The sequence below is a fragment of the Callospermophilus lateralis genome (genome assembly GCF_048772815.1).
Source record: "Callospermophilus lateralis isolate mCalLat2 chromosome 11 unlocalized genomic scaffold, mCalLat2.hap1 SUPER_11_unloc_3, whole genome shotgun sequence".
Lineage (NCBI taxonomy): Eukaryota > Metazoa > Chordata > Mammalia > Rodentia > Sciuridae > Callospermophilus > Callospermophilus lateralis.
The window spans coordinates 1,447,427-1,470,000 of NW_027510155.1; the positions used below are offsets into that span (position 1 = coordinate 1,447,427).

General features: G+C 33.4%; 1 protein-coding gene across 1 annotated transcript in view; it reads right to left on the minus strand.

The window, feature by feature from the left end:
* Positions 1–2,201: 2,201 nt before the first annotated feature.
* The window catches only part of LOC143385819 (uncharacterized), a 26,968-nt gene continuing 6,595 nt past the window's right edge, over positions 2,202–22,574 (minus strand). Inside the window, exons 2-5 of the mRNA XM_076841335.1 lie at positions 15,192–15,286; positions 4,900–6,676; positions 4,574–4,685; positions 2,202–2,392 (exon numbers count right to left, since the gene is read on the minus strand). Coding sequence (XP_076697450.1) covers positions 2,202–2,392; positions 4,574–4,685; positions 4,900–6,676; positions 15,192–15,286 — 2,175 coding nt within the window. The remainder of the gene's footprint in view (positions 2,393–4,573; positions 4,686–4,899; positions 6,677–15,191; positions 15,287–22,574) is intronic.

Here is a 22,574-nt window from a genome sequence, read left to right on the forward strand (position 1 = left end):
ATTGAAAATGGTGCAGGTCCTCCTCCTCATACAGGACAGGCTAACTATTTTCCCACAGCCTGAAGTTCTGGTAGTGGCAGGGGAATGGTCATAGGCCTTAATAATACCAATCTCGAAGTGAAAAGTAGAGTCAATATTTTCTTCTCCTGAAAAGTATACTATGGTTTTAATGAACACCCAGAATACATGGCCTGCCTTTTTTTTTTGATGCTTTAAAGTGTTTATAAGGAAGGTAACTGAGAAGATTGGAAGATATCTCGATTTTGAATCCAAGCCTAGCTCTACTCTGGACTATTGTGGACTTTATCTGCTAATGTACCACTTCTGCAACCCACGTTTACAACAATGGTGGAAGAGTCTGCATGCAACAGGAACAGTGCCTGCACAATTCCCACATTCCAGGTGTAGAGCCCTTCCTTTCCTCCCACCTCTGGAAGACTTTTGTGTTCCCCAGCACTAAGATGGGGAAGGCATAACAGAAAGAAGGGGCTTCGGTGCCTCCCCATGACCAAGTCCAAGTGGCACAGGTTACAGATGGAGTTGCTCTGGCCCTTTTGAGGAGATTTATAGATTTCCCATTGTCATAATAGTGCTTAGGGTTTGTTTTAATCATATATAGGAGATGCAAATGAACACATGCACTGTCACAGAGAGCTAGAATTTTCTATAAACAGTAGTGAAGAGCCATTTGGGAAGCTCCAGGGTTGGTCAGGAGATGAGGGTGTGGGAGGTGATAGAGACCATGTAAAAGAGACTTTCTTCTATTCATGCAGGAAGAAAAGATGATACAGCATAAGTGGATTTAGGGTTATTATGTTATTATAATTTCAGTGAACTTTAGGGGGCATGAGCCATATCTATTATTCTGGTAACTGGACATGCCATGATTTGGTCAGACAAAAACTGACTTTTGATGCTGGGAGCATAATAGGAAGGATATTGGTAGTATGAAAATTATATTAGTTAATTTTCACATGAACAACATGGAAAGATGGCTGACTATCTCTAAAAATTGGCTCTCTCCAGAAGGTCATGACTGGGTGAAGTAGTCCATGCCTGGGTGAGGTCCATGCCTGTAAATCAAGTGATACAGGGGACCGATGCTGGTGGATTGTAAGTTCAGGGTCAGCCTGAATAATTTAGTGAGATCCTGGCTCATGGTAAAATTTTAAAATGGACTCTATCCAGCCTTGTGTGTGACTGTGGAGCAGCAGAACTCTTTGTTTTAATAGAGTGTCTTACAGTGAGCCTTAAATCTTGGCCAGCAGAGCAGAGAATTCTGATGCCTGTCAACAGTCTCTCCTCTGTCTTTGATCCTCAATTTGTCACCAGGTGACACCTGCCTGGGGAAAACTCAGGATGTATGGGACAAAGGCAGACTACTCAGATACAGAGAATATGGCAGTGGCAAGGCTTTGAATCTCACTTTAGATTTTTTTCTCTCGGATAGTATCTTGGAAGGGGAAAGTGAAACACCGCACAGAAAATTCTGGAATGTGCAGGAGCAGAAGTCAAAGGTTTTTCTTGTAGATATCAAGATAATGTCCCAAATAACCAGATTCAGCATTATGTTGCAGAATCTGAAGGCCTGAAAAATAATTTGTGTGTATGTGTGTGTGTATGTGTGTGTGTGTGTGTGTGTGTGTGTGTGTTTGTGTGCACAAGAATGCAGGTGAAGTTCTCAATGACTCACTATTCATTATTGGAAAAGAAGAGGTGGAATGACTGCTTACTCAATGAGGTTTCTGCTAAAAAAGGATCTTGTCTGTTATTCAAGTAGGGGCATCTGGCTTGATACTGACAACTGACATGAGACTGGTAAGGTTTGGGAAGGATGGTAGAACTCTTTGACAGAGAGTTTGTAGCAACACAATCAGGCCCAAATTAATAATTCTCCTGTCTGCAGGCTTTAGGTTTCTTCTGATAATATGCTGTGTGTCTCCTTCTGCTCCTTCACTTGTTTCTTTCCTACCTTCCTCATTACTGGGAGACAATCATTATGCTTAAAGCACTGGGAGAAAAAATAAATTAGAAAAATAGAAGGTTTTTTTTTTTTTTTTTTTTTTTTTTTTTTTTTTTTTTTTTTTTTTTTTTTTTTTTTAGCATGTGTGATCTACCCTGAGCCTCAACATGGTAAAAGGTAGAGACCAAAGGCTTGTTTTTGATAAGAGGCTTGACCATCATGATGATGATTAGTAATCCTATTCCCTACTTGAAAATAAAAATGCCTCTAGAATGCCCAGTGTCCATTGGGTGTATCCACTGCCAGTATGAGTTCTCTGATGTTGAATAAGGCATAAACTTTTCTTAAAAGCTTTGCCACCTTCTTTACATTTGTATGGGTTTTCTCCAGTATGAATTCTCTGGCGTTGAGTAAGGCATGATTTTTGAGTCTGAATTACTGAAACTTTCAGGGGTTACGTGCACACCTGTTGTGAGAGAATAATTGAACAGAGGCTACCAAATGAATCCCTGCATCAACAGAGGCATCATCTTAATATTGTGGGATTCTTATGGAGGTATTTCTGTGACAGTAAAAGTTAGTGGAGGTATCTGTGCTTTATAGTACTATGGTGATCACTAAGTAACTATAGCTAATATAATTTAAAAAAATTAAATAATGCAATTGTTCAGACTTATGTACTGAATAAACTGACTCTGATGACCACAAAACCTGAGCCTCTTTGTCTTTTTTTTTGTACTAGGGATCAAACCAAAGTGCTCTCTACCACTAAGCCACATTCCCAAATCTTTTTATTTATAGTTAGGTTCTTCCTAAGGTGCTTAGATTCATGTGAAATTGCTGAGGCTGGTTTTGTAACTGTGATTCTCCTTCCTTGAACTCCCCTGCTGCTTGGATGAAAAGTGTGTACCAGTGTGCCCAGCTGAAGTTTGAGTTTTCCAGAATACTGAAATAACCTGAAGTACTGCAGTAGAAGAGATTTGCTTATACTTTATTAACCATTAAAAACATCATTACTTGGTTGAAGCAACTTGAAGAACTGAGGATGGGTCCAGGAAAATATGTAACTTTCTGAGATTTCACAGTGTGGCTTGGGACAGACCTGCCTTTTCCTGGGTGACACAACTGTATCCTTGTAAGTTCTACTGGAAGGATGGACTCATCAGTTCAAATGCTTTTCATTGACACAATTATTTAACCATTTTTATTTTTTTTTCAACTGTAACAAAATTGTTTTAAAAATGTGCAGGGCTGTGGTTTTCTATTAAGAGAAAAAAGGGCAACTATGTTTCATTAGGTATATATGACATCTGTTTTAAAGAACATCAGTGTTCTCTAAAACAGATGTCATATATATGCAAGTAGAGCCATACTTTGGTACAAAGACACACAGTTCTTCCTCTGGTGTGTCTAGTAAATGCAATAGTATTTTTAAGGGTGGGAAGAGGTATTATGCTTCACTCTCATTTGTGCAGACCCTTTGAAGGCTCAGGGGCTCAAAGTCTGAATGGAGTCTCAGGACTCTCAGAGGTCATGGACAGGCCTCTTGATGTCTATTTAGTGTGAGCATTTATAGCCACCTCATGTGTGGATTTAACCACGCCATGTGTTGCATTTTGCTGTTTAATATCTTTGTTTCTCCACCATCTGGTTTCAAACTTTTGAACTCTGCATTTGATGTAGAAAACTAACTTGTGTCATGCAGGACATTTTAAAAGCCAGAATCTGATGCCTGAAGTGTGACAAAACCATCTTTTGAATGCTTTTTATGGACATGAAACCCTGAGTAAAATTTTTTAATTAACTACAAAGCAAAAGACAATCATTTCTGGGTTGAGGGATGCATGCCTTGCATCCAAGTAGTGCAGGAGGCTGAGGCAGGAGAACCACAAGATCAAATTCAGTCTTAGTAGTAAAAGTGATACCCTAAGCAACTCAGTGAAATTGTGTCTCTAAATAAATACAAAATAGGGCTTGGATGTGACTTAGTCGATGAGTGCACCTGAATTTAATCCTCGGTATACCCCGAAAATAAAATAAAATAAATAAATAAGACATTGACATAGGACCATTGTGTCCAGCTGATATTATGGAAAAAATATTGATGTGATCATAAAATTCAGGCATAAGATAATTTTATTAATGAGTTGGTTTGGTACAAGTAGGCCTCTAAGTCCAAATATAGCTTTTGAAAAAAAAAGATGATTTGAATTCAATCAATACAGAGAAACTGAGGAAATGACAGTTGAACCTAGAGAGGTCCACAGAAGGAAAGAAACCAGATCATCCAATCATGCTTCCTGCCCACTTCCATGGGCTAATGAGTAATGGCCAGAAGGGCAAGGGTCAGAATTTTATGGAGTCAGTGCTGCGGAGCTATCTCTGGGCAATGGTAATTTTTCTTTCCAGTATGAACTTTCTGGTGACCAATGAGGTTTTATCTTACAGGAAATGACTTTTACAGTCTATGTATTTGTGAGAATTGTTGCAAGTATGAATGATCTGTTTCTTGTTAACACTTGAAGCATACTGAAAATTTGCCACATTCTTAACATTTACATGGCTCTTATCCAGTATGAATATTTGGTGAACAACAATACTTTTCCTAATAGATAGCTTTGCCATATTCTTTGCATTTGTATGGTTTCTCCCCAGTATGAATTCTCTGGTGTTCAGAAATGTGTGATCTTTGATAAAGAGCTTTGCCATATTCTTTAAACTTGTATGACTTTTTCCTAGTATTAATTCTCTGGTGTCAAATAAGTTACGATATTTGATTAAAAGCTTTCCCACATTCTCCAAATTTCTATGGCTTTTCTCTGATATGAAGCCTCTGGTGTTGACTAAGGAGTGACCTTCAATTAGAAGATTTGCTACATTACAGATATTTGTATGGTTTCTCCCCAGTATCAATTCTCTGGTGTTTAGAAAGGCATGTATGGCATTTCTCTAGTATGAAGTTTCTGGTGTTGAGTAAGGTGCGATTTTCGATTAAAAGCTTTGCCACATTCTTTACATTTGTATGGCTTTTCTCCTGTATGAATTCTCTGGTGTTGAGTAAGGCATGATTTTTTATTAAAAGCTTTGCCACATTCTTTACACTTGTATGGCTTTTCTCCAGTATGAATTCTCTGGTGTTGAGTAAGGCAAGATTTTTGAGTAAAAGCTTTGCAACATTCTTTACATTTGTATGGCATTTCTCCAGTATGAAGTCTCTGGTGTCGAGTAAGGTGTGATTTTTGATTAAAAGCTTTGCCACATTCTTTACATTTGTATGGCTTTTCTCCAGTATGAATTCTCTGGTGTTGAGTAAGGCAAGATTTTTGATTAAAAGCTTTGCCACATTCTTTACATTTGTATGGCTTTTCTCCTATATGAATTCTCTGGTGTCGAGTAAGGCATGATTTTTTATTAAAAGCTTTCCTGCATTCTTGACATTTGTATGGCTTTTCTCCTGTATGGATTGTCTGGTGTTGAGTAAGACAGGATTTTGTATTAAAAGCTTTGCCACATTCTTTACATTTGTATGGCTTTTCTCCAGTATGAATTCTCTGGTGTTGAGTAAGGCGAGATTTTTGATTAAAAGCTTTGCCACATTCTTTACATTTGTATGGCTTTTCTCCAGTATGAATTCTCTGGTGTTGAGTAAGGCGAGATTTTTGATTAAAAGCTTTGCCACATTCTTTACATTTGTATGGCTTTTCTCCAATATGAAGTCTTTGGTGTTCAGTAAGGTGTGATTTTCGATTAAAAGCATTGCCACATTCTTTACATTTGTAAGGCTTTTCTCCAATATGAAGTCTTTGGTGTTCAGTAAGGTGTGATTTTCGATTAAAAGCATTGCCACATTCTTTACATTTGTAAGGCTTTTCTCCAGTATGAAGACTCTGGTGTTCAGTCAGGTGTGAATTTCGATTAAAAGCCTTTTCACATTCTTTACATTTGTATGGCTTTTCTCCAGTATGAATTTTCTGGTGTAGAATAAGGCATGATTTTCGATCAAAAGCTTTTTTACATTCTTTACATTTGCATGGCTTTTCTCCAGTATGAATCTTCTGATGTCGAATAAGGCATGATTTTTGATTAAAAGCTTTTTTACATTCTTCACATTTGTATGGCTTTTGTCCAGTATGAATCTTCTGATGTTGAATAAGGCATGATTTTTGATCAAAAGTTTTTTTACATTCTTTACATTTGTATGGCTTTTGGCCAGTATAAATTTTCTGCTGTTCAGGAAGGTGTAATTTTTTATTAAAAGCTTTAACACTTTCTTTACGTTTCCAGATTTTCTCTCCAGTATGATTACTGTAGTGTTTAAAGAGGTTTGAGCAACACTTAAAGACATTTTCACATTTCTTCAATTTGTAAGGTTTATCTCCATTGTAAAGACTATTGTTTTTAGTAACACATAGAATTTGAGTAAAATATTTTTCACATTCTTTACTTATGGAGGATTTATCACTGCTCTGATAAACAATTGAGTTATTTTTAAATGCTTTTACATATTTTTTTAACTTGTAGAGCTTCCCACAAATATTAATTCTCTGGAGTTCAGGAATTCTTGTAGTTTTATTAAAAATGATTTCACATGCCTTATAGCTGTAATTTGTCTCTTGATTATAAAAGCTTGGATAAATAAATTTTGGGTATGGATTAAAAACTTTTTTACTTTTTTCATTGTAAAGCTCTTTTAAACGATCACATGGGTGATTTCTAGGATTTAAAAAAGAAGACAATTTTAATGACTTTCACAGAATTTACATTGTTTTACACCAAATCTATTATGCTGTGAATTACCTAGGGTAGAGGCAGTCTACAGGTCCTAAAAGATTTATCATAAATATAGTTATCTTTGAGTATCACTGAGGGTGTTTTTAAAATTCTTTCTACTTTTAAATAAAGCAATATTAGGAAAGTACAATTACTCCCACATTCATTATTATTCCATGCATTGCCACAAGGAGAAACTGTTCATTTCATCATTTTTGTAATGTAATTATCAGGGAGACTACTAAAACTCAGAAATTTCTTCTTCTCCTTCTCCTTCTCCTTCTTTTTAAACTAAATTATCTAAAGAAATCTTTGTGGATATTTACTCAATGGTGAATTTCAAATTATTCCAGTGACTAACTATAGCATGAAATAGACTCCATTGCAAATTTTTTATTTTTTAGAGGAATAGTATAATTACAAATGCTGTTCAAGTATATTCACAAGCACCCACAGGTCCTCAAATGTGACTGCCATATGTGTTGTTGTCTCTCTCCAGCTTAGTCAATGTCCCACATCCCTACAGATCCACCTTGCCTCCAACACACTATTGTCTAGTTTTAATTTGTGGGGAATCCTGCAGGCACTGGGACATAATCATTGTCCTGATGTGTCAGAGTATTCTTCATTAAGCCAAAAAACAAACTTCATCTGAGCTGGGCTGCTCAACTTTCCAGCAAAATATCTATCACTGAGGGTGTTTTTAAAATTCTTTCTATGTAACTAGCTCACTGAAATAAGTTAGAGAATACTTTTGATTTGTCAAAAACATATTCCTTTAGATGCACAGATAAGTAGTCTTAGGGCCTCAGAAAAATCTAATAGCAACAGGATTTAGTTCACTAGGGACATGTATAGGATCCAGGAAGTCTCTGTTTCTCACACTTGGAAATTTTTTTCCTTTCCACCCCAAATCACAAAAATGCATAGATCTTTTGGGATATTCACTAGGAGTCTGGTCAAAATACCTGTTGATATGAAAGATGAAGCAGTGCATGTCAGATAGAGCTCCTGAAAGATATCTATAAACTGTGCATTAAATTTTTTAAAAAGCATGGAAGTCTTTAGGGAAAAAAGTCTGGTATCTCTGAACTCACAGATGAAATCCAGCTGGGTTGAGACTATCCAGTACATGTTATATACTACCTAGTTTTGTCTAAATTCAGCATGGCACTAGAGATGGTATCAACCATTGGAGCCATATAGCCACTTAGCATCACACAGATGGGTGAGACATGTCAGAATGCCAATCAACCTGTCTCAAGAAAGATTCTTCCTGTTGAAATCTTATTCCTATTTTGATGCACACTCCCTTAAATAAAGAACTGGAAAAATTATCTAGCAACAGTTTTTCAGAACTTATGTGGTCTAGAGAATCTATAAGATGTTTTACCTCTTTTAACATAAGTTCTTGCCAGGTCTTATATTCCTTTACTAATTATTTCAGATACTTATTTTTTTTTCAGATGGCTCATCACCATCCAAAAAACAAATTACTCAGGTGGGATGCTTGATGTCCCATGACATGGAGTAATTATGCTAACTTTTTTTTTTGAGATATATATATATATATATATATATATATATATATATATATATATATATATATAGAGAGAGAGAGAGAGAGAGAGAGAGTGTTTTAATATTTATTTTTTTTTAGTTTTTCGGCAAACACAACATCTTTGTTTGTATGTGGTGCTGAGGATCGAACCCAGGCTACACGTATGCCAGGCAAGCATGCTACTGCTTGAGCCACATCCCCAGCCCTAATTATGCTAACTTATGAGCCATAAATACATTGGTAACTACACAAAGACTGCTTCAAGTTGAATTAATATTATAAATAAATATTTACAAGCACCTTTGACTCAAACTATCAAGTTTCAGGGAGAAGGTTGTACAGAAGTGGGCTTCTGCAATGGTAGACAGAATCATGCAACGACAAAGACATTATAGATCTTCTTTTTCTTACAGAGGAGAAGTTTAATTGTAAGCCATTCCTCATTCAAAGGTTGTCTTAAATCACCACTGTGGCTGCTTTACTTTTCTCAAAGGGTTATACAATTATTAGCTTAAGCCCTTCATTGTTCTTCATTTGGCCCACACCATACCTACTACTTCTATTCCAGGCATGTTTTATACCTCTTAGCACAATCCCAGAAAAGTGTCAGAAGACTTTCACAATTCTCACAAGACCTTCATGTCTGCTTTTGGGGTGTTATGCATTCCTGCAAGCCATTTGGGCTGTGGGTTTTCTGGGAGACTGTGCTAAAAGTTTCTGAGACTTTTCTGTGTTTCGATTGTCGTACATGACAGATGAGCTCTTTGCTTATTTGATGGGTTTTAGAAAGATTCAACTGCTTCTCTTCTCCTTTTTTTGCTTAATTATTATTGCATTTAAAAAGCAATACCTACCAAACTTTCACTGTAAACACATTTAATTACTGAATTGTTCTTTTCAGCACAAATGTCTTAGTAAGTCTTGTTGCAGCATTTTTAATCTGCATGTTTTTCTTTTCTTTAAGTAGAAATACTACACATGTGTTTAAATTAAAAGACAATTTCTCTATACTGTGTAGAAAATCTCCTTCTTATTACTTTATAAAAAAGACAGATTAGAATGATGCAACTTTAAATTAATGATCTGTACACTTTTCTCTAACCTGCACTTATGTAGAGATCATCAAAACTTTTAAAAATGTAAATGATAATAAGCATTTTATAACTTTTTGAGTTTTTCATCATAATGCCTATTTCTATTCTAATCCTATTTAAAAGCTGAGCAAACAGGTTTAGTCTTTATTTTTCTAAAGATATTTTTAAGATACATCTTCATAATGCCCTGTAAACATTGTGTAAATATAATTTGATACATATTTTGGCAATTTAAAATTTTGTGTATTGCAAGTGGCTTTACACAAAATACTGAGTAGTAAATATTTTAGAATTACAAAAATGTAATTTAAAGTTTAACCAAATAAAACTGAATGGCACTAGTTGAGCAGTCAGTCTTTTTAGATGTTTGTAATAATATAAACTGATGAACTTGTAATTTTATGAATAAATAATTTTCATGTTTTTTTCCCACTCATTCAGACAAATTTTCTGAACTCCCTCTCTTTCAATTTAAATTTCTTGTTTAAAACCAAGTATTAACTGTCCTGCTTTCCATACCTTTGCTTTTTCAAGTTTTGCAAAAAATATTTTATTTCTTGCTCTCCTGAAAATTCTTGGTTTTGATTAGAAGTCATACCTAAAAAAAATAATAGGAAGTTATTTCACTTACTATGGTGAATAACTCTGCAATTATATAGAACTTTATCAAAGTGGAGGTGACTAGCAAGAGAAAAGTATGATTCAAGGCCATTATTACTCAAAAAATATCTAGATTTTATTACAACATGATGACAAAAGCTTTGCGAATTTTGAAAATTACCATAAGAAATTATACTACCACAGATGAGGACAAAATGCAAACTGACTAACATTACTACAACAATTTCAAATCATAGCTCTTAACTTCAACATATTCAGACTCCACCTGTGACTCAAATATTCAGGAAATGTGTATCTCTTATTTGTTTATTTATATTTTTGTCATTGGGGGGATTATTTCATAAGAGAATACAGGGGTATTCTATCACCAAACTAGATCCACAGGCATTTCTGTATTTCTATATATCTATTTCTATATTTCTATATCTATATCTATATACTTTTTTAATGATAGTTTATCAAAAAGATGCTGAAATTTATTTTAAACTGGCATTCCACTGTCTCAGCTTTCCAGTTATATGGAATTATATTTATATATCATTGCACATCACCTTTTTTTCTTTACTTTGAAATTCCAAATATTTTACAAAATGACTATAATGATCTAGTTGAACCAATTTTGAATAGAAAAATACCAATAAAAATAATAGCTCACACAATAAAGAGTATATTCAACCCACGCAAAATAAAAAAAAAATCATCATAAAATTTATGAAATACAAATTAAGGCAGTTTTTTATAGTAGATAAATTTATAAATATCAACAAAATTTGAAATCTAGAGAAATAAGTTCTTTCTCATCAGTAATTTATGTAGAAATAACCTAATTTGAAAACAAGTAATCAGAAAACAATGTGATTAAAAGAATATATTAAAATAAAATAAAAATATATTAACTATGTCAGATGCAAATCTGCATAAAGTTCTCTTAAGATATAAGGTAACAAAAAGACTAAAAACAAAATGATATAATATTACATTCAAAATTGCAAAGGTGATAATAATTATATAAATGAGATACAAAGTAGAATATCATACAAAGATAAATATGACTAATCACTGGAATACAATCATAGTAGAAACATTTATAACTCAAATAATATTTTTATAGAAAGAAATCACAGAAAAACAATTCTAGAAAGAAATCAGAGAAAAAAAATTCAACAGCATAAAAAACAACACAGTAATAGTAGGATACATCAATCCCCAGTTGATGCAAATAAAAAAATGTGATTGCATTAGGACCCAGAGAATGAAAAAACTTCAGAAAACATTAAAAACTAATTAGGTTTACAGAGGCAATCTTCTTTATAGTGTATGGAATATTTTTCCAAAGAGATCAGGTTAAAAATACAAGAAAAGTTGAAGATATTAAAATATTGAAATTGCTTTGTAACATAAAATAATAAGTTGGAAGGAAAAATTGAAAGTGATATTCAAAAGTTATGAATATGAGTTTAAAGCCAAATTCAGCAATTAAGCAAGGCCCTAAGCAACTTACCTAGTCACTATCACAAAATAAAATATAAAAATAGCTACCAGCTAGGCATAGTAATATACACCTGTAATTCAAGCAGCTTGGGAGTCTGAAACAGCAGGATTGTGAGTTCAAAGCCAGCCTCATCAACACAAAGGTGATAAGCAAATCAAGAAGACCATGATTCTATGTAAAATAAAAAATGGTACTTGAGATGTAGCTCAGTGGACAAGTGCCCCTGAGGTCAATCCCCAGTACCCTTCCCCAAAAAGAGCTATTGATTTTGCTCAGTGGTTAAGCACCTGTTCTAAAAAATAAGTGCCAGTAGCATCCCCCCAAATCTAAGAAGTATATGTAACACCAAACAATCAATATTATTTTTGTGTAAACAAAATAAGTTATTTGAACAATTCTTTAGAATATTCTTGGTGCCTCCATAACTAAACATAAAAAATTAATAATGCTTCCTGATATAAAATAATAAAAGCTACAATATTCAATGGAATGAGGTTAAATGAGAAAGCCATGAGTAATAAAATTGAAAGTATATCAATTAGCCTTCAACTTGATGGTCAAGTCAAAATATATTTACAGACATATTCTCATTAAACAACATTCAAAAGAGATAAATATGGCAAGCCAATCAAATATCATTTCAAATGGCTACAAGAAGGCAATTTTGAATGAAAACGTTAGAAATCTTTTCAAAGATAATAAATTATATAATATCTACAATGATCAACATTTAGGAGAATATGTTAAGTAAAAGAGTAATTCACACCCCCCCAAAAAAAGAAATACCAGTTAATTCTACTTCTGAGAGATATCTACTATAGCCAAATATGAAAACCAAAAGGAAAGGTATTAGGGATGAAAAAGTAAGGAAAAAGAAAACTTGTTTGAAGAAAAAATGTGATACAAATTCTCTAGAAAAAAAAAGTTACAAAAAATTTTGAATGAACAGAACTGACCAGTATATTTAAAATATGTAAGATAATAAGTTCAGCAAAGATATACAGTTTTGACCACAATTACATATTTGACAAATATAAAAAAGATAAAAGAATTGTAAACATCTTTATGGTACCTTTAAAAAGCTAAAGTCTTACTCCTAGACAAAAGAACAGATTTATATATGTAGAGATGATGAATATGCCATTAATTCTAGCTACTTGGAAGGCTGAAACATGGAAATACTATTCCAACTTTTGCCACTTAGCAAGAGTCTATTTCAAACTAAAAGTCAAAAGGGGGTGATGACGTAGCTCAATATTACAAGAACCTCTGTGTTCAATCTGCTGTATGTGTATGTGTATGTGTGTGTTTGTACGTATGTATGTATGTGCACGTATGTATGTGTGTGTGTGTGTGTGTTTATATATATAACAAAATTTGGATACATTACATGATTAAGCACAAAAGCAGAGTAAATAATCAAGACAATATACAATCATATATAAAACAGGGGTAATATTTATACTTGTAAGTAAAAGCATAGAAAACTTAATTGAAAATTGGCATATGGGTCACATGCAGTTTAATTTTACCTAATGTTGTCCAAAGTGAAAAGTCATGATAATTTCTATTCAATTATTACATATAGATATAAAAACAAAAACAGTGAGAAAACATAATGAACAACACTGAAGCTCTCTAAAGTGTGAGAGTCAAAAAAGATACAAGAATTAGAGAAATTTTACCTACAATATTATGAATAATTGTAATACAATAGAAATATTTCTTTTAATTTTTTGTAGCTATAGATGGATAGAATGCATTTATTTCATCCATTTATTTTTATGTAGTGCTAAAGATAAATCACAATGCCCTACATGTGTGAGGCAAGCCCTCTGCCACTAAAATACAGACCCAGCCCTGAAAATTATTCTTTAAACCACATTGATCAGCTATACGTACATAATCACTAGGAGCAGGTATTGTGAAATACTGCTATTCATTACATGGTAAAAAAAACTTTACAGAATATTCAATATAAGCATTCATATAAAGTTCTGATGAGAAAAATTTGAATGAATAAATATTTAAATTATATTAAAGAAACTCTCCTGTAATATTAATATCTTACAATGGTTTGCCTAGAGATATTTGGAAATAAGCAGATTTTCTAGGGAGCCTCCAAATGCAAATAAATGCCAGGTAATGCATATCCTCACAGTCATTGTGGAATAATTTGTAGGGGTGACAATTCTTTGTTTCCCTGTCTTAGAATGCCCTGCAATTTTCCCTAGGAACTAGTCAAGTAATTAAATACTAGTTCCCTAGGAACTAGTCAAGCAATGTAAAGCTGCTATGGCAGTGCCCTGCTTGAAAAGGCTCTGCACAAGAGTGTTTTCAGCCTGAAACATAATCTCTGGCACACAACTCCTCCGAATAAAAAAAAAAAAAAACTCTCTTTTTAGACAAGCACAATGGTTCACTGAGTCTAAACCTGTCCATAAAACAGTAACTTTATACAATGGACTTTCTTGAGAGCTACACAAAACTCCTAACACTGCACATTGCCACTTAGTATATAACTGAGAAATAAGCTGCATTATGTTGTTAAATTTGAAATCTGCCTAGAAATAAAGTAAACAGTATGTACTAGTGATGCCAATGACCTAAATTAACCTATTGATATAAATAAAGCTTGGCAGTTTGGCCTCTCTGTCACTATGCCGCATTTTCTGTCACTTGTCTGTGTCTTCTGTTGATTTTCTTTTTTTAAAAAAGAGAAAGTGGGAGAGAAAGAGAGAGAGAGAGAGAGAGAGAGAGAGAGAGAGAGAGAGAGAGAGAGAATGAATGAATTTTTTTTTTTTTTTGGTGGAAACAACATCTTTGTTTGTATGTGGTGCTGAAGATCGAACCCAGGGTGCATGCCTACCAGGAAACCGAGCTACCACTTGAGCCACATCCCCAGCCCCTCTTCTTTTGATTTTCCTACAATATTTTGTTAATTTAAATGTAGGGAGATCACTGAAGAACAAGAGGGAGCTTAAATAACTGATATGCATGGTAAATAGAGACCATGAAATGATCTTTAATGATTACAACTGAAACAAACCTAGGCTTGTAAAAAATATTTTCTTTCAGATTTTAGCTAATCAATTAACATTTTAAATGTGAATTCCTCTTTAATTTTAGACCTCTTATTTGTATTCTTTGCTTCATTGATTTCTACCCAACTTGACATGTCTACTGTCACTTCTTTTCGAATCTCAAGGTTATTTCGTTGGAGACCACGTGGTGACCAAAGATTACATAGAGACATCAATACACTTTTGATGGAATATGTCATGTTTTGTTATTTTCTTGGTAACTAAAGAAGTCTTTTTAGTGTTACCCTCATTAGGAAAAAAAGAAAGAGTAAATATCCTATAAGAGTCTACAAAATTATTTTCTCAAAGATTTTTTGTCTAGACAAAGACACTAAAATACTTTGAAATCATTTTCGTTCTCTACATTGTGAGCACTACTTAGAAAAGATAGGTTAAACATAAAAAGAAAAAAAATTAAAATTTACTTTTCCACATAAACAAATGCCCAATCTTTGTACTATAAACAAGATACAAACTTTTTAATGCAGAATAGAAGCTACCATAAGATACTCTATAAAGTTAAAAAAATAAATATTGGTTTTCAATTAAAAATTCTGAATGAAATTTAGACTCACCAATAAAGAGTAGGTTTTTACAGATCTCTAACATCACATCTCCATACAAAGTCTGCTGAGAGGGGTCCAGGAATTTCCATTCCTCTTCCGAAAATTCAATGATCACATCTTTTAATGTCAATGTCTCCTGAAATAAAAATAAAGAAATACATATAACATAAACCATATGATTAATGACATAGTACTTAATTTCATACAAATATTAATGAGAGTTAGAAGAGGTGGCTTTCATATATGGTAGTGATGTCAACCATTCAGTAAGATACTTTTTTTTTTTGTGGTGCCCGAGACTAAACCCAAGGCTTTTTGCATGAAAGGCAAGCATTCTACCAACTGAGCTATATCTCCAACCCCAATAATTTATTATAAGAAGTAAAATTGGTGGCTAATTTTGTTATAATGAAACCCAGGGAGCAGCACATGTGAAGCAAAACACTGAAGCACAAAAAGTGGGAAAAAAATCCAACATAATTCCAAAGGATAAATAATAGTTTCAATTAGTTATTGAATATTCAAAAGAAGCACAACCAAACAAAGCAATGATACTTGACATATGCATAACAAAATTATAAGTAATAACAATACTCAAATGATGGTGGTTACCTTAGTGTGTTGAAGATATAAGATATCACTAAAGACACACCAAAACTTTCAACAGTCCACATAATTATTTGAATGTTTATCTCCAAAGTTGTCTATCTTCTCATTATTTAAATATAACATAAATCTACAGTGTATTTAAAAAATTACTTTTACAACATCACAACTCACTTCTAAGACAAAAGAATAGAAATTTTAACTAGCAAATTATTACAAAACACTTAGGTACTTGGGTCAACTTGAATCACATGGCACAAAGTTATAACAAAAAAAAAAAATAAAAACGCAAATTAAGTAAATAGACTGTTAATCTCTCAGTTCATAAGGAAACTGACACATCAGGTTTAACATTCCCAGATTCATAAAACCACTCTCACTGTGAAACTGAATCCTCACTTGGCTCAGTTCAAAGTAGAAAGTGAGAAAATACTAAGCCATTATGAAAAAAATTCTGAAAGGCTCTGGCACCCTAAATGCCTCTCTGATAGCTTGGAAATACTCCTTTTACCAGGGTCTCAGTTATCACTAGTTAACAAACACATACATGAAGTTAGTTTAACATTCAGATCTGTGATGTCTTTCTTCTGATACAGAATTTTTTATAATTAGAGATTTAATCCAGCTGCATTCTACACCTGAAACGCATTTCAAAAAAATTTGATGTTTTTTAATTGTGACAAATGGGCTTACAATGTTGCTTAGGGTCACTAAATTACTGAGTCTTGAATCATATTTACTTTCTTCTTACCTAATTTTTCCACATCACAATGATTACAAGTTTGTGCAACGTTTCCTGACTCTGCAACCACTTTTGATACCAAATGTGCAAACTTGAACAACAACCAATATTTCAACAACTAGTAGTCCAATAATTCGGTTCTGATACCATCTAGTACAGATCCCACAAGTTTGGTGTTCACTACTATCAAAATTTACTAACTTATGTACCAGTTTCAAGCCCCAGAATAGAACAATATTCATATTTATAATTAATTTCCTATAAATTAGGGGTCTCTACATTTACTCACTCAAGTTACTTATTCTGATAAAAAAGAACACACTTGTATACCAGCTTGTTATAAATTATATAAATCTGGAAGTTGACAATTGAATCCTTGCATAGAATCTAAAAAAATGTCAGAGGAAAATGGGACACAATATAGGACATTTTTGAAAATAAGTGGTTGAAGATATTACCTCCAATTTTTATGTTCCGCCATAGAAGAGCCCCTTTCTCAATAAGATTTAGAAGATCCTCACTATTTTAAATATGCTGATTCAGATACTTATTCTGAATATTCCCATTGTTTTACATAAAATAATATTAAATGAACACTTTTACATTCAGGGGTCAGAACATGATATTTGTTAAAAAAACAGGTTGGTATTCTTTAGATAATTTTCTTTATATGAAACTTTAAGAATACTGAGCCATCTCATAGCGGCCCAAACCAACATACACACAATTTTCTTAAAACTCCTAAGTATTCATTGGCTTCATTGTAAAGGATACTTCATTTGGAATTTTGATTTTTTTTTTTTTTTGGTACAGTGGTATTCTACAATTAAGATATATTCTAGACCTTTAATTTATTTTTTTGAGACAGTCTCTCACTAAGTTGCTACACTAAGCTTCAGTTTTGATCTTTCATCCTCAATCTCCAGGTTGTTGTGATTTCTGGCATGTCACAATATGTCCAGAAAGATATGAATGCTCTAACTTCCTTTGGTCCATTTTCATTTCACCTTATTTATTTGCTATTTCTTCTGTTATATTTAAAGCTTCGTCCCAGGGTCTCATAAACTGACTTCCAGACCACTCACATATAATCGAATCAAGCCTTTATTGAAGCACACCAGTGGTGGCTGACCAGAACATAAAGCTGTTCCCCTGATCAGCCCACACATTTGCAAGGGCACTCCTTATAAGCCTGAAAACTGCAAAAGGGATGTTCAGGGGGTCTAGCCAATGCAAGCAAGCCAGGTTACAGAAGCGGGACACTGCAATCAAGTGGAGGGAAGTCTAACCAATCACAGTTAGCCCAGTCACCCCAGTTACAGAAACAGAGCCCCGTTACCCTAGCTATAGAAACAATACCCCATTAGTTAGTTCCGTGTTCTTGAAGGTTTCTATAGCAAAAAGAAAAGAACATCTTGCTCCAGTCATGACTCTTCTACTTGGCATGGTTGTTTTACAGGATGAAGTCATAAAACAAAATGGAGTCACATTTGTTCCTACTATCACATTCCCCACTGGTTTTAGTAGGTTTGATGTCAATCTTGCACATCATAGGCCTCAGATTTTTTTTTCCTTCTGTGTCTAAAGGACTATACTGGGCTCACAAGACCATAAGTCTTACCTCATCTACATTCTTTTGTAAGAGGCAGGGTCTTACAATAATACCAATCAGGAGAAGGACTAGGGGTCTAACTTTGGCTGAAATGATGATAGCCAACCAAGGGGACCACGAGAATAGGTTTTGGATCCAATTTCCAGAAGCTTCTAGTGCTTCATCTCTTTTCTTTAACCTGTTTCTCACAAGCGCCCAACTGTCCTTTATTATCCCAGAATGGTTTGCATAGAAACAAGTTTCTCCTGGAGCCATACAATGTCCTCCTTGTTTCAGAAAGAGACCATCTAGACCTCATCTGTTTTGTAAGACTACTTCTGTCAGAGAGTCTAGTGAAACCTCTAGTTTGGAGATTGACCTTTCTAATTTTCTAAATCTATATATATTTGATGGCTGAGGGACTTAAAATTTTTAGAGCTTGTGACAAGACCTGCAGTTCCTAAAGCAGTAGATCCAGCTATTCCCAAAACAGTTAGGAGGGGAACTAAAATGGGGGCAGCCAGTCTATGTTGATAAATCAGTGGGGCCTGGCCTTTTAATAAGTCCAGGTGTTCTTTTCCCTTTTCTCCATCAAAATAGTACTCCATCAAAATAGTAGGTTACATTGTTCAGAGTTATTGACAGTTTGGAGATTTAGTCAAGGAGTTCAAAGTGGGACCCAGGAAGCACAATCTTTGGTAAATAGGGAGTTTTTCCACTTATAAGTTGGTTTGTAGAAGCAAGTGTCTCTTTTTGGTAGATCACCTAGGGTGATCTTGGAAGCAGTTTTCCAGGTACATCTTCCTGAGCTAGACATATTGGTGAACATCTATATTGACCATAATTTTTCCTCTAATATTAGGGACCTCCAACTGCCGTAAGGGAAAAGGGCGATGACTGTTCTTGCTACTTCTAGCTGAAAGGGGGCGTTGTGCAGTGGGCAAGCAGTTTGGAGTCCCTTTCTAGAAACTGAGTCGGTCAAGGGGTCCATGGTAAAAATCTGGTTCAGGAAGAACAGGATGAAAAGTCACCATGGGTGGGCACTTCTATGAGAGAAACAAAAAGACATGAGTGCTGAAGTAAGATTAATACAAAATAGCAGTCGTAGCATCTGGAACCTGTCCATGAATATTGTGAAAATGACAGAAATTAATAATTGTTTACCTGGAGGCAGAAGACCTGAGAAAATGTCCCCATAACAAGGCCTACCAAAGACTAATAAGGCACTTTTTTAGGGAACATAAATCTTTAACATTGTCAGAATTATTAGGAATGTAGACACAACATTTAGTTAAATTAGTTAATGTCATCTGATTTTTGTAAAAATACCTTTTTGACATGACACTGTTTTCAGTAAAGATCCTTTTGTTAATTAAGGCTAGATAATTTTATTAATAAATATTGATTACATCTATCTGGTAGGAATTTAGGAAGATCTGTAGGCCTTGAACTGACTAAAAACTTCTGGCAGTTTTTTTATTGGTAGTTATCAGGCATTTTTGCCTAAAAATTTTTCTGTGTTGCCTCCAGTCTTTCTTATTTTGGGAGATGCTAACACTAGTGTACATTTTAAGTTACATTAAAATAATTGTTGTTTCTTTTTAAATGTCCAGGAATGGCTGTGCTTTGGTTTTAACTGTTTTTGCAAGGTGTTTAAGACCAAGCTGGACAAACTGACCTTGTTCCTATCTATTGGTAAGAGTCAGCTGAGTTTCCTTGGTGGACATTCTTGGGGAACATGTGAGCAGCATTTTAGCTCTGTTACTGTCATCTGCATTAGGATGGTCTTGCTGACCATATGGCTTCCCTTGGAAGCATCAGGCACGTCTCCTTTTTAAATGACCCTCCTGTTTTGCAGCATGTACACTCATTGGCTTTCTGTTCTCCCTTGGCCTCATTAATCTCCCTTATTGGGAGGTTATCTGGCCCGAATTTGCAAAGCTTTTTCCCCTGTCCTGGGTTCAGGCTGACTTAGAGGGCAAGAGCCGAATATTGGTTTCTTCAGCTCTTTTATTTTACCCTTAATTTTTAAGTTTGGCCTTAAACATCCAGCAAGTCAGTTTTATCAGATTTAAAGTAAGAATGCTGGGCTTTGACTTTCATCTTTATAACTTTTCAGTTAATTTTTAACATAACACAATATCCTTATTTTATTTATTAATTTACATAATGCTGAAGATCTGCCTGAAGGCAGAAGATGACACCTTAGCATCTACTGTATGATGTAATCACTGTACACCAACAAGGCATCTTGCACATACAGAGAGTCCATTAGATTTTGACTATAAAAACTCTCTCTTGCCAGGTCATTCTCTCTTGCTCTCTCCTTTTTCTCTCACTTTCTCTCTCATTCTCCTTTTTTCTCTCTTTTGCAGTTCTCTCTCTCTCTCTCTCTCTCTCTCTCTCTCTCTCTCTCTCTCTCTCTCTTTGTGTTAATCAGACACTGTCACAGTAAAGGTCTCTTGGTTGCTCTTAGTGTAGTGGTCACATTTTTTAGTTATAATGAGAATACAAAGTGAAATTAACAATAGTAAAAACATATTTAGCTTGTATATAATTTTGAACTGTGGCTGAGTTACACATTATATTTTTTATTAGAGATCACAGTAATTTTTGTAATAAAATTAATCTTTGAATATAACTTTAAATTAACTAAAATCTGGCCTACTTTGAAGTTATTTTGACATGCTGTAAGGTGGGAGGCAGAGCCTTATCTCAGGTAAGGCAGGGCTTTTTACAAATCTTAGTGTTTTAGTGCTAAAGCTGATCTTTGTTTCTCTTTTTAGATCTAGTTGTATAAAGTTTACACATACTGTTTTGTGACTCTTTATGAATGTTAGTTAGCACAATATGACATACTTCTAAAACATTAATTAAGGAAAGGCTGAGAACACTTAACATTTTTTAATGTGGAAAAGTGGCAGAATGTTTTATAATATTTAACCTTTAAATAGATTAGGCTCTCATTACTTTTTAAATTTAGGGTAAAAGGTAACATAAGATTTGGTTGCACAATATCAATTGATATAAATAAATCTCCAATAAAATCTATTATCTCTATAAGTTTAAATTACCAATACAGATAATTTTAGTTTGGAGAATACCACCTTGATAAAATGTTTCCTTAAACCTTTTACCTTAAAGACTTGTATACCTGAGAGATATGAAGACACTTAATCTGTAAAAAAGAAAAATGTACCACACTTTTATTGATGTTTTTATATTAACCAAGGTTAGCTTTTAAAGGAAAATCTACACTTTGTAAAGTAAGACAATACTTTAAAATAACAGTTGCTGTTTAGCCACAGATGTACAAACCTTAATTTTTCCAAGATTACTTGTTCTAGGGGATAAAACTTAACAGACATAATGTAATTAATTAATAAAAATTAATATTTTTAGATGTTTTTGTCAATTTAACATATAAATATATCAGTACATTATTATTTGTCCTTAGGGAACAACCTTGAATAGTTTTAAATATTTGTGTTACATATATATAACCAACTTAGTTACATATAAACTGTTTCATATTTGTCTTTTATTATAGAGCTTTATATTACTTAATTAGACCCTTTTGTTGTTAACTTAGATGTATTCTAATTTTACTTTACCACATAAAAAGTTTTAACCTGGAAAGATTTTTCAGTAAATATATTTTTATATTTAGAACTTTTTAAATAATCTTTTAACCCATTGGTCCTTTTTTTGTACCTTGAAATAACCCTTATATTTTTTTGAATTTAGATAAATTAATCCCTTTTAATAATATGAAATATTTGTTACTTACAGTACTTTAATTGAAATACAATTGAAGAATCTTGACTCTTTGTATGTAGAATAATACCTGTTGGGACTTTGTAATTTATAGTAACCTTGTTTTTATAATAACACAAAATAATTTTAAACTTTCCTTATGTTTACCAATTTATGAAAACACCAACATTCTTTAAATATTTTACCTTATGGAATTTAAAGAGTTAAGAGTATTTGATATTATATTTAACAGTTAGCATTTCAACTTTGTACCAATTAGATGTCTTTAACAAACAGATCCATGATTAATCTTATATACTTTTAGATGAAATTTACATATCTTTTTTTTAAAACAATGTATCAGACAAGTGCATTGAATAGTATTAGTAATCTTTTGTTGTTGTTGTTGTTGTTGAATAAAAACCCTAGAGACAATGAATATTAGACACTTTATAGACATTAACATTTTAACAGGTCTTTAAACATCTAGAAACAAAACTGTGCATTAGTAACTTTAAAGACATTTGTACTTTTATCTATTTTCCCAATTTAAATTGAATCTTTTAAATTATATTAACCAAAAGTATTTGGATCCATTTTTTAAAATTTTAATTTATGAGCTCATATGAAAATATTTTTTGTACCAAATATATGTAGACATGGCAATACACATATAGACAGACAGTACACTGGTGCACCCACACAAAGCAAACAGACAAAAAAAAGCCT